Source organism: Maniola jurtina, chromosome 20, assembly GCF_905333055.1.
Source record: "Maniola jurtina chromosome 20, ilManJurt1.1, whole genome shotgun sequence".
NCBI classification, from domain to species: domain Eukaryota; kingdom Metazoa; phylum Arthropoda; class Insecta; order Lepidoptera; family Nymphalidae; genus Maniola; species Maniola jurtina.
The window spans coordinates 3,147,048-3,160,438 of NC_060048.1; the positions used below are offsets into that span (position 1 = coordinate 3,147,048).

The 13,391-nt window shown below is 37.6% G+C and overlaps 1 protein-coding gene across 5 annotated transcripts; it reads left to right on the forward strand.

Annotated features, from left to right (window-relative positions):
* Positions 1–294: 294 nt before the first annotated feature.
* On the forward strand, positions 295–13,181 carry LOC123875893 ((Lyso)-N-acylphosphatidylethanolamine lipase). Of its 5 annotated transcripts, XM_045921966.1 has the most exons (9): positions 295–506; positions 2,713–2,759; positions 3,828–3,875; positions 5,508–5,584; positions 9,246–9,452; positions 9,879–10,053; positions 10,303–10,581; positions 11,366–11,552; positions 12,926–13,181. In XM_045921966.1, the coding sequence occupies exons 2-9, from the start codon at positions 2,746–2,748 to the stop codon at positions 13,106–13,108; spliced, it is 1,170 nt and encodes a 389-aa protein (XP_045777922.1). In that variant the 5' UTR covers positions 295–506; positions 2,713–2,745; the 3' UTR covers positions 13,109–13,181. The 5 variants fall into 5 exon arrangements, with proteins under 5 accessions (XP_045777922.1, XP_045777921.1, XP_045777925.1 ...); XM_045921965.1 differs by lacking the exons at positions 2,713–2,759; positions 3,828–3,875 and adding an exon at positions 1,759–1,868; XM_045921969.1 differs by lacking the exon at positions 3,828–3,875.
* Positions 13,182–13,391: the final 210 nt, after the last annotated feature.

The window sequence follows — 13,391 nt, forward strand, 5'->3', positions numbered from 1 at the left end:
GTTTTCATTATTATTGCCATGACAACGGTAACTCTGATTTTTTTTTAATTATGTTTGCTATTATTTTTACAATGTTCAATCAGAATATATTTATATATAAATAGAGTATATATAATATATATAGAGTATATATATATATATATATATTTTATATATATATATATAAATTTCATCATTTCATTTTTCATTTAATTCGAAACACCAAAATCCACTCTTTCATTCGGTCATTCGAATCAATAAATTCGTAATTATTGATGGTAGTGATGGTACGACTATTCGAAATATGTCAAAATGAAAAACGTCATTTCATTGAAGTCGAATTTCGAATGAAAATTGGCATTTTTATTTGCAATTTGCATTTGCATTTCGCCCAAGAAACCATTGATTTGTAAATTTTGAGGAAATAGGAATAAAACAGTACAATATATTTGAAGAGTGATATGTTTTTGCAAGTGTTCAATCAGCCAAATGGAAAGTGAACTAAAAAGCGAAACGACAAATTCCAGGTACAACTCATAATTATTTTAGGATATTTTTTCATTGCAAACAAATAATTATAATTTGTTGCGCAATTTCACTTCATCCTAAGTGTTTTGTTCATTTTTTGCATCGATGTATATGGATAGGCCCTTAGAAGAAAAAAAATGCGCTCACAAGTTAAAGAGAATTGGCAAAAGTCTCTTTATCAGGCATCAGTCGGCCGCACACGCTTTATCGTATCGCACGTGTTTTTGACTGTCGAAAATGCCGTCATGTGCGGTCAAATCTTGCAAAAACCGTACGGAAATCCATCAAAAAAAAGATGGAATAACATTTCACTCGTAAGTATATCGTTTTCTCATTTAATTTAACGTATAAGCTGGGTATATTTTTAATTTTGCTATGATTAAATATTTGCCGCAAAAATATCGTACAATTGGAATACAGAAAGAATGGAGTCGTGTTATTTTTTTTGAAGTAAAACTTTTTATTCGCGTATGACAGACTACTTATGATCATGAATATATTTAACTATGATTGTATGTTTGTAAGTATTTAACTATGTATGTTTGTATATAATTAACTGTTTTACTATGTATGTATATCTGTACTAGTAGACTAGCGATGTTTCCGATATTCGCATCCTCACCCGCAATTGTGAAGATTACGCATTGATTTGGGCATCCACATCTGCATCTACAATAATAATAATCAATGCGGATAGTCACGCGGATGCGGATGTTGCAAGTCGCGAAAACTATACATGTATGTTTGAGTGTATACATGCTTATATGTATTTTTTATGTATGTTTATGTATGTGTTTAACTATTTAACGATGTGTGTATTTTGTATGTATACGTCGTACGTATGACGTAGTTATATTTTAGCGATTTTGCGGGCTTCCGCATCCGCAACGGCGAAGCTGCCGCATTGATAGAGGGTTCCGTACTACAGAAGTTTTTTTGGTTATGGTTTATATTATTACATATAATTTGTGAAAATTCTTTGTTAGATTCATTACATGCTCATATCTGCACTAATAATATTTTTAACGCAAAAAAAAAACTGACGAAATATTGCACAAAACAGCTCCATTCCATCCTTGATCTTTTTAATAATAGAGAGTTGACGCTCGCGTCAAATTCACTGACGAGTTCAATGACGTAATATTTATTTTTTTATAGGCTCATTTTTGTAAACGGATTTATATGGGAATGGCATATCCTTATACATCGATGATTTTTTGTCGTTAAATGCTTTGATTGCTCATGTTGTAGGCACACAAACCATTATCTATCTCAAATTCGTCCCTAATGTCTGGAATGGTACCATATTTAAATACTTGGACAAATTACATTGTATCGCTAATTGATCGTGTTTCGTTAAGGTAAATGCATTGAAATATTGTCTGCACACTCCTCATTTAAGTGCAGCTTCAATTTTTTTTATTTCAACTCTCAATTTGCATCTTTTATTCATATACTACCTGTATGTAATATAAACGGTGATTGCCTAGTGGTTATGACGCCCTTCTATTCGGGAGGTCGGGGAATCATCCGAACAAGCACCTCTAACAGTTGCTTTAAGGGTGAAGGCAACCATCCCCACAATTTTCTGAAAGGTTTATGAAGGCTGCCAATCCACACTTGACCAGCCCAGCGTGGTAAACTATGGCCAAACCCTTCTCATTCTAAGAAGAGACTCGTGTTCAGTAGTAGTTGGCGATGGGTAGATGATTATGATGTTTCATATATACTAGCTGAGCTGCCTCTACTTGGCTGAAGTGGAATATTTGAAAATCCCTTTTTGGTGGAGGCTATGTACATACTATTAGAAAGAACCTTCATGCAAAATCTCAAGTTTTAGATGGAGCTGTGTGATCTATATATGTTAGTCAGACAATTTTCCCCTTTATTATATTATGTAGAGAATGCTGTGACTTCATTTGTGAGGATTTAAGTTTTAAAAAATTCAATGTGTTTAACAAAGCATGCTAAGTTTTTGGTCCAAAAGTGCATTTTACAAGTAACTGTATTGAAAATATTATTACCAATCATTGAAACACATATACCTACCTATTATTCTCGCTAATTATTAAAATCAATTTTTTAAATCAAATATTTTTCCTCCTTATTCATTTGTTACATACTATTTTGAATAATAAGTATTATTATTACATATTATTATATTATTATATATTATCTTAAGTATAATGTTTTATATTTCCACAGAAATTTTTAGCATCTTATATCTAGAAGACTCAAATGGGAGTTGACAAGCAAGTTCTTTGTATTGTAGAGTGGTGTTGCATGTATTTTTTAATCTTTGGCATTCAGTTAACCTCAGACAGGAGAAAGTATAATTATACACCAAAACAAAACTAAATAATATAAAAAAACATGGTGTCAGAGATCTTTGTAATATGAATGTTGTTTTGCTAACTTATGATTGTGATATTATAGTAAACAAGTTGTTTATTTTTTATTAATGTGAGTGGCACTGTTGCATGTAGTGTGAAAACTGATATTGCTCCTGACAAGTGTGAAAAATTGAACCTTAATATTTCATATTAAGGAATAAATTTTAAAAGCTAACAACTACACTGCAGTCAGGATAATAATTTTATTAGAATGTGAATATGCCTCTCTAGTCTCTCTAGACACACTCAATTCAATTTTAATTTATTCAATTCAATTTTATTTCCTATGGACGAAAATATGCTTATAAATTGAAAACTCCTAGACAAAAATGTTATTCTTTTTTTTTTCTCTCTCGTCTGGCTTTTACAAAGATTAGCCAATGTCAAGTTTTTAGTTATTTGTAACAAGTTAGTTAAACCATACAATGTGGACTCCGTCTGTGCCGGCGCTCGCCGACATACGCACGGTACCCCCTTAGAGCGCTTTCCAGTCAGTTTTAACAAAAAAAAAAACACTCCAAAAAGGCAGAGCACGCCCGCCAGCTAACACCAACACAGACAAAGTCCAAATGTTATTCTTTAGTTCATGTACAAATTTATCCTAAGCATTTTACATAAATTATTTCTAGCTTATCTGTAGATCATAATAACTTCAACTTATTTATAATAAATAATATACTGTTTATGTATTATAAGATTGATATAGTAGTTTAAAAAAAGTATTTTGCTGAAAACATATTTTTAACCGACTTCGAAAAAAAGGAGGAGGTTCTCAATTTGTTGGAATCTTTTTTTTTAATATTTTTTTATGTATGTTACCTGATTACTCAAAGACCCCTGGACCAATTTGGTTTTTTTTTTCGTTTGTGATACTTGATAACCCTGTAAGATTCCCCTAAACGTACATGTTATATTTCTGGGTTTCAGTTCTCTAAGCAGAACATGGATGGGGAATATCTTAGCTTTTGTCTGGAAGTAAGATTTATTCTAATAGCAATGCAATACCCCTGTCTGCCTCAGCTTTTTTAATGTTGTGTGTTTTATGCTCTTACTACTAATGATGTTTAATTTTTTTTGCATGGTATTTTTAAGTAAATATTTGTACTCATCTTTTAATGTCACTGAATAAATAAGATTATATTAATTACCTGTTATTTTATAGAAAAAAAAAAAAAACAAAAATCAACTTAGTTTATGAATTCAACATGTATCCATATATAATTTTTCCTCAGCATTTAAAATCAGTTTTGATTGATATGTACTTACTTATTTAAAAAAAAAGTGAGACATACATATTATAGTAATTATTAACTGTGAACCATTAAGAGCAATGTAAATCACGGCCTTATTCACAAACGTTACTATGAGGTCTCACAGTGCGCTTGAACACATAGTGTAGGTTCCACCAATCAGATCATTGTAAATTAACGTGATACAGTCATCTGATTGGTGGAACGGACACTGTGCGTTCGAGCGCACTATGAGACCTCATAGTAAAGTTTGTGAATATGGGTGTTAAACTGTAAGACTAGACAAATAAGTATGTTTTCACAGTAACTCACACTGATGTGCGATTAGACATCTGTGTGGCGACAACCTTCTGCTTCTTTAAAATTCAATCAAGATTCAAAATATTTTTATTCGATTAAACTTTTACAAGTTCTTTTGAACTACTTTACTACTTGAAACATATTCTCTGTCGGTCTATTCTTTATCAAATATTTTGCCAGTGATATTATACATTCGTAAAGTTAGTTCATGTAAAATATATATTTGGGGAGTTTTTATTCTTCTCCTTTGCACAATCAATAGAACAAATACACTTTAATTTGTACAGGATATTATTATTTTTGCACTTTTCCTTATTGTTCTTATATTTTATTTGGTGGCCGTAATAATACCATTTAATTGAAAATTCATACTAATATTATAAATGTGAAAGTGTGTCTGTCTGTCTGCTAGCTTTTCACGGCCCAGCAGATTGACCGATTTTGATGAAATTTGGTACAAGGTTAGCTTACATTCCGGGGATGGACATAGGCTAAGTTTCATCCTGGAAAATTAAAGAGTTCCCATGGGATTCTTAAAAGTCCTTACGTTGAACAAATTTAACAAAATTTAGTAGAGAGGTAGCTTGCATCCCCAAAATTGTCGCAGGCAACTTTTAATCCCCGAAAATTAAATAGTTTCCACTGGATTTAAAAAATCTAAATCCAAGCGGACGAAGTCGCGGGTATCATCTAGTGATACATAAAAATATTGTTACAGACTACTATCAATGACTAAAACTCATGCGTAGTAGAAATTAGGAATCTACTATAGTAGTAGTAGTAGTAGGGTAGTATTTTTTTTTTTTTTCAATGCAGCAGGAATTGGTAGTTGTGTCACTCAACAGTTTAAATACTAACTATTAAAGCCTCAATAGCTCAATGGTTATAGGAGTGGACTGAATTCCGAAAGGTCGGCGGTTCAAACCCCAGCCGTTGCACTATTGTCGTACCCACTCCTAGCACAAGCTTTACGCTTAGTTGGAGGGGAAAGGGGAATGTTAGTCATGATTAAAATGGCTAATATTATTTAAAAAACTAACTATTTTTTTGTTTGCAGTTGGACCGGAGGGTGGTTCAGCTGGACTCGTCAGTCCGATGCCATGTTACGGAACATTGAACAAACAATACTATCATGTAAGCTAAAGTTACTTTGAATATTTTTTGTCACTGCGTTCAACATATTTGTGGGGTTCTGTGCCTCAAAAGGAAAAACGGAACCCTTATAGGATCACTTTGTTGCCTGTCTGTCAAAAAACCCTATAGGGTACTTCCCGTTGACCTAGAATCATGAAATTTGGCAAGTAGGTAGGTCTTATAGCACAAGTAAAGCAAAAAATGCGAAAACCCTGAATTTGTGGTTACATCACAAAAAAAAATTAAAATATGTTCATTAACAAATAAATAATTAGTATTATTAATTTTCAAAGTAAGATTACTATACCAAGTGGGGTATCATATAAAAGGGCTTTACCTGTACATTCCAAAACAGATTTTTATTTATTTTTATGCATAATAGTTTTAGATTTATCGTGCAAAATGTCGGAAAAAATGCCAGAGTACGGAACCCTCGGTGCGCGAGGTGACTCGCACTTTGTCGGTTTTTTACATATAAATGGAATCAGCTAGTAATTCTGGAAAATATTCCTTCGTATTAGCATGCCATTCGTTCCCCCTTACTGCCGGGAAGTTAACTAATGAGATGATGATCTTAAAATAGGGGAGATTACTGTTCGCTTGTGACGATTTTCTGGTTCAAATAACATATAAAGTATATGTAGAGATTTAAATTGCCATTCAATTAATATATTTTGGCGATTGCGAAGTGGGACAGAGGTGCGTGCCCGGGATTGAAACCCAGACCTCCCGACTGGAGGGCCGACATCTTAACCACGAAAACATCACCGCAAAATAAACTTCTCTTTATACTTAGTTCTATTCCTCATTGCTGAGGGTTGTGACTCCTTTCCATTAATCATAATCGTAGGCGTTCTCTTGGGATAATAATGCGGTGGGTTCCCAGGTCCTTTCACATACAACTCACTAGGAGAACGAGATTTCGCCCCTTAGGTTTTACAGTCATTATTATTAGATGTTAGTAATATTAACCGGGACCGACAGCTTAATGTGCTGTCCGAGGCACAGAGTAAATCAGAAGACCAAATTTGGACCTCCAAATTCGGTCACCCAACCAGTTACCGGCTTGAGTCAACATTGCTTACCAATCGCAATCGATTAATATGTGTTGTCACAACTCACAACTAAGCCATACGTCTTAAAATTAACTTATTCATTTTCAATTTTTGTAACGTTGCCTTATCACAACTCACAACTAGGCCATAGTCCTAAAATTAACTGTTCATTTGCAATTCACTTTTTATAGCATATCTATACATATAATAAAATTGTAGAAAAGTGGTGTCTGTACAATCGAAATATATAAAAAAAAGCAGCAGGGGTTGTTATTATATCGATGCCGAACCCGAAATTGTAATTAATTTTTTTTTGTGCGTTTTTGTGTGTTTGTGCACGCTAATATCAGAAACGGCTTATTCGATTTAGATACGGTTTTCAGTAATATATTGTAGTAAGCTTCACTTAACATTTAGTGTTTATTTCATGTCAATCGGTTCATAAATAAAAAAGTTATGTCAATTTAAAGAATCACGCTGCCCGAAAAGTCACTATTCCACGCGAACGAAGTCGCGGGCACAGCTAGTATAATATTATAATATATAATAAATCTTGATCTGCGATGACGATAACCTCCTCGCCACGACCTTGAGCTCGGTCCTCAAGTTCCGGCACGAAAACTGCGCTATTATCAAATGTTATCGACATACGAATAAGTAGGGGAAAAAAACAAAGAACGATCTCTTAAAATATTATATACCTACCGTCATACACATGCAGTTTCCTTGTTTGATAAATAAGTACACATACTAGAGATTCGCCTCTGTTCCGCCCGGGTAGTGCCTTACGCATATTATAAATACGAAAATGTGTTTGTCTGTCGGTTTATTGGCTTGCTATCCAATCTCGTCGCAAGGGATCGGCGTGATTTTTTGCATGGATATGGTTAAAGACCTGGAGATAGGCTACTTTTTATCCCGGAAAATCAATGGACTGAACTTTCGACGATTTAATCGTCAATTTCAGTGAATCCCAGTCTTATCTATTTGTAAAGAATCGTAATTAAAAAAAAAAAAACACGACTGCCCTCCCAAGAAACGACCTAAAGAGTAAAAAAAATCCGATCTGAAAATAGACGCCATGCCATACCTACCTATTGAATTTGTTATAAGTGTAAGTTTCTGAGGTTAGTGCATACAGACAGACAAACGAAATGAAAGGTCTTTGTTTTATGATATTTATTAATTTACAACTATGACTAATGTTTTAGGAAATCTACGTATAGGACTTTAACACCAATGCAAATGTTATCTCGAAATAACCTTGAATGTTTCCAGTTTGCAAAAATGATATTTACTATCAATTTGAGGTCACAAGGAAGTCAGTTTAATCGCGATAATGATATGATAAAATTACGTAGATTCAATTAACAATATCCGTAGGTAATTCATTATGTTATAACTTGTTGTAGTCACCGCTCACTGGAGGTAATCTTATCAGTAAAATATTCTCATTTGATAAAAGATTGCCTCAAGATGTTAACAGGGCTCTCTCCGTCACTCGTTTCATACAATCGTAGTTCCAATTTCATTTGAATATTAAGCAACCAAAGTCCATGAAATTTTGCAGACATATTCTAGAAACTAATATCTGTGTCTGTGGTGTTTTAGATTTTTCTAAATATATGTAGTTTTAAAATTACAGGGGCTCAAAGATTTGTATGAAATTTTTTAAGACCGCGTAACTTTGAAACCGAATATTTTAACAGAAATCTGGAAAACCACAGACATAGATATTAGTTTCTAGAATATGTCTGCAAAATTTCATGGACTTTGGTTGCTTAATATTCAAATGAAATTGGAACTATGATTGCATGAAACGAGTGACGGAGAGAGCCCTCTTAATGATAATGTTATACTCTTACTGAAGCGAGTTATATGATACTAGAGGATTTAGGTTTTATATATCCCGTGGGAACTCTGATTTTCCGGGATAAAAAGTTGGCTATGTCAATATCCGGGACGCAAGCTACCTCTGTACCTTTCATGTAAATCGGTTAAACGCATGGGCCTTTAAGAATCCCGTGGGAACTCTTTGACTTTCCGGGATAAAAAGAATTATGTCCGTCCCGGGGGATATAAGCTGACTCTGTGCCAAATTTCATCAAATAAATTTATTTATTTATTTCATTTATTTATTTTTTCAAAACCTACATCTAGCTTTACAGTGGAAACAGTAAACAGCTTTCACTTCCCAACAGTTAAATTGCTTAAACTGATGGGAAGTGAAAGCTAGCAGACAGACAGACACACTTTCGCATTTATAATAATTGTATGGAAGTGTATGGATTAGTATGTGTAACCAACCCATAAATAGGCCTCTCACATAGGGTGAATGAAAATGCCATGCCATGCATGGAATGATGAAAAGATGCAAACTCACGGTGATATTCAAATTGAAATGACTGTTGAGTCACTTCGACCCTGGTACTTAGACCAGTATCCAAAGGTTTTTTCCAACAAAGAACCGTGAATGAAACCTTAACTATTGCTCATTAATGCTACCTAGTAGATTATATTAATTACCTACGTTAAAAAAAGGTTGTTTTTAGTTTTAAGTTTCTTGTTGGGAGTTTTTAAATTTTAAGTTATTATTGTATCGGCAGGTCTGAAAACAGCCTACAAGCGTTTCTACGTAGACATCGGGTCGGTGGTGGGCCAGTGCGACAAGATATGGACGATCTCTCTGAACGACGAGTCGCCAAAGACCCCATTGGTCATGTTGCATGGGATGGCCGCGGGCGTGGCTATGTGGTGCCCCAACTTGGACGCCCTAGCTGCCACCCGCCCAGTTTATGCTATTGATTTGCTAGGTAGGCAGATATCTTTGTTTCAATAATGATATTTGCCTCAAGTATACTATTTGACACTGAAATGTATGTGCCACTTATGATAAGTGTAAGAGAAGATAAAACTAAAAGAGATAGCAAGAAACTCAGCAGTTGCTCTTTTTTAGGGTTCCGTACCTCAAAAGGAAAAACGGAACCCTTATTCACTCCTCACTTTGTTGTCTGTCTGTCTGTTTGATTGTCTCAATAATGATTGTCAATTTTAAGTATAGAATGTACCAGCTATACTCACGTATTTAGTCGATGTAAGGAGCCGAGTCTCTGAAAAAGGACCCCGGATGGGTTCGAAACTAATCGGGCTTATATCAACTAAATACGTAGTATAGCTAGTACATTCTATACTTAAAATGGGAATCACTTACGATAGTTTAAACATTAAATGATTGTCAGGATTCGGCCGTAGTTCCCGACCGAAGTTCTCGTCAGACGCGGAAAAGGCAGAAGCGCAATGGGTGGAGTCGGTCGAGGAGTGGAGACGCGAGGTCAAACTGGACGCGTTCATCCTGCTAGGACACAGTCTCGGCGGGTATATTGCTACTTCGTACGCGCTCAAGTACCCTGAGAGGTAAGATATCATCCTGTTTTAGGTATCATAACGTTTTCTTTCACCAGCTTGTCGGACACTTTCTGGTTTTCATTGCTCCACCTGGTCAGGAAGAATGACACTTTTCATCAAAATCGGTTCAACTGTTGGGCCATGAAAAGCTAGCAGACATACACCTTCGCATTTATAATATTAAAATCGTTTATTGAAATTTTTTATTTTATTGAATTACTGATTGTTTATTGAATATCAAAACTTTTGTTCCAATAGGGTCCAACACCTAATACTCGTCGATCCTTGGGGCTTCGCGGAGAAACCGGACAACAGCAAAATATACGAGAAGCACCAAATATCGATTTGGGCTCGAATGATTGTTCAGCCGCTGCTGCTACTGAACCCGCTGTGGGCGGTGCGCGCCGCGGGCCCGGCCGGCAAGTGGCTGATCCACAAGACCCGCCCAGACATCGCCAGAAAGTATAAGGCCTATATACCCGATGCTGAGACTGTCATACCCGAGTACATCTACCAGTGCAACTCGCAGACGCCCAGGTATGTTCCTAAAAAGTACTCTATATCCAGTGGCAGTCCTTTAATATTTATATAAATTAACTAATTTATATGTATTTAAAGGTTAGCTTCTTTATAATACTTTACAAATAAAGAAACTAACCTTTAATATATATATTAGTTTCTTTATTTGTATGATGTTTTGAGATTTTTAGTTCATAATGTAACCAGTTAAAGTGAAAATCAGCGTCCTGCATTTTATGTGTGTTAACGCATGTGATGCAAGACATTATATTGAGCAAAGCACCCCTTTGGGATGGTGTCACAGAAGAAAATGTACATTTGTATGCTTTGTTTTTATCTGTGACACCAACACCAAATAATTGCATTTTCTTTCTTTCTTTCGACTTCGTCCGCGTAGATTTAAGTTTTTGAAAATCCCGTGTAAACTAGTTTTCCGGGAAAATAAGCGGCCTATGTAACTCTGCAGTTCCTTCACTATACCTATGCAAAGAATCACGTCGATCTGTTGCTCCGTTGCAAGTGTTAGAAGGACAAACTAACAAACACACACTTTCGTATATGAGTAGTGATTCATTTACTTTTTTCAGTGGTTGCTTTACTGATGTTTGTATTTTTTTTATAAAATAAAAAACAAGGTTAATTAAATCTGTACCGTACTGTTTCTTGCGGGATAGTCAACACCAATCGCAAGACCGTGCGTGTGAAAATCCCTAAAATGAATTTTTAAAAAAAAGAGACCTATGTCCAGCAGTGGACATGTTTAGGTCAGTGATGATGATTATATACTTGTGTTTTATTGCAGCGGTGAAAGTGCTTTCCACTCGATGATGCATGGCTTCGGTTGGGCGAAAAATCCGATGGTGCGGCGCGTCAGCCGGCTCGACCAATCGCTGCCCATCACCGTGCTGTACGGCTCGCGCTCGTGGGTCGACAACGACACGGGACAGCTGCTCGCGGAGAGCAGATCTGCAGACAACACGTTTGTACAGGTACTGCTTGTGTCGTGGCGCGGCGCGTCAGCCGGCTCGACCAATCGCTGCCCATCACCGTGCTGTACGGCTCGCGCTCGTGGGTCGACAACGACACGGGACAGCTGCTCGCGGAGAGCAGATCTGCAGACAACACGTTTGTACAGGTACTGCTTGTGTCGTGGCGCGGCGCGTCAGCCGGCTCGACCAATCGCTGCCCATCACCGTGCTGTACGGCTCGCGCTCGTGGGTCGACAACGACACGGGACAGCTGCTCGCGGAGAGCAGATCTGCAGACAACACGTCTGTACAGGTACTGCTTGTGTCGTGGCGCGGCGCGTCAGCCGGCTCGACCAATCGCTGCCCATCACCGTGCTGTACGGCTCGCGCTCGTGGGTCGACAACGACACGGGACAGCTGCTCGCGGAGAGCAGATCTGCAGACAACACGTTTGTACAGGTACTGCTTGTGTCGTGGCGCGGCGCGTCAGCCGGCTCGACCAATCGCTGCCCATCACCGTGCTGTACGGCTCGCGCTCGTGGGTCGACAACGACACGGGACAGCTGCTCGCGGAGAGCAGATCTGCAGACAACACGTTTGTACAGGTACTGCTTGTGTCGTGGCGCGGCGCGTCAGCCGGCTCGACCAATCGCTGCCCATCACCGTGCTGTACGGCTCGCGCTCGTGGGTCGACAACGACACGGGACAGCTGCTCGCGGAGAGCAGATCTGCAGACAACACGTCTGTACAGGTACTGCTTGTGTCGTGGCGCGGCGCGTCAGCCGGCTCGACCAATCGCTGCCCAGCACGGTTGCTGTACGGCTCGCGTTCGTGGGTCGACAACGACTCGCATGTTCTCAATATTCGATATGAGTTGATTTGTACGACGCGCGTTCAACGCTCGCTTCAAACTGAGCCCTGCTACATATACACATTCGATCCTTTCGACCTCAGTCGGAGGTGAAGCTCCTGTTAAGTGTTAACTTCTATGTTCCTGGTATGTAGAATAAAGTTAATCTTGAAAGAACATTTTCTAACTTTGTTGGCGCCAGGTAAAAAGAGGTCTGGAAGTGGAGGGGGTGTGTCTGCGCATGGGAAACTGCGAAACGAAAGCAGAAATCGTGTTTTTGAATGGCGGGAAAATATCTATCATCAGCCGATCAACAACCAATAGCGGACGGCCGCGCGCTATTTGTACGCGCGAATTATGAGCAAGATAGCATGAGTCTCTGTTGTTCTTGTGTTTAAAATCTTAACATTGTATTTCATTGGTGTACATTCGACTTATGTCGGCGTTAGATTGCGCTTTTCTGCATAAACGAATTTTGCCGATGCGACTCACAAACAGTGAAACGATGCTTTTATTTTTTTAAATACCAATTTATCCATCACAGGTTATCAACGGCGCCGGCCACCACGTATACCTCGACAAACCCGAACTATTCAACAAGTTCGTACTGGAAGCGTGCGCGCGCGCAGACGACGCCCCTATAAGGGTTCCCAAAATAGTGGAAACCACAGACAACAAACCACAGAGCAATAGCAATGAGGACATAAACGAAGTACCCGCTTCTTGATAGCGCTTTGATTTAGGTATAGAAGATGAAATATTTGATTGATTCGATCATTAAAATTCAAGATATGCTCTATTGACAAAAAAATGTGTCCCTGAAAAATTGTGCTCACCGACGACAGATCGAACCAGAATGAGGAAACTCTCGGTTTTGATCCTGAATCGACATCTGTCAAATATGGGGGTGACGTGAATTCAAAGATACCTCGTCGTTTCATAGACTACCTAGCGTCAAATGTAGGTAACAATTGACGCCTGCCAGTGTAGGTAAAGCTTCGACGTTTTGT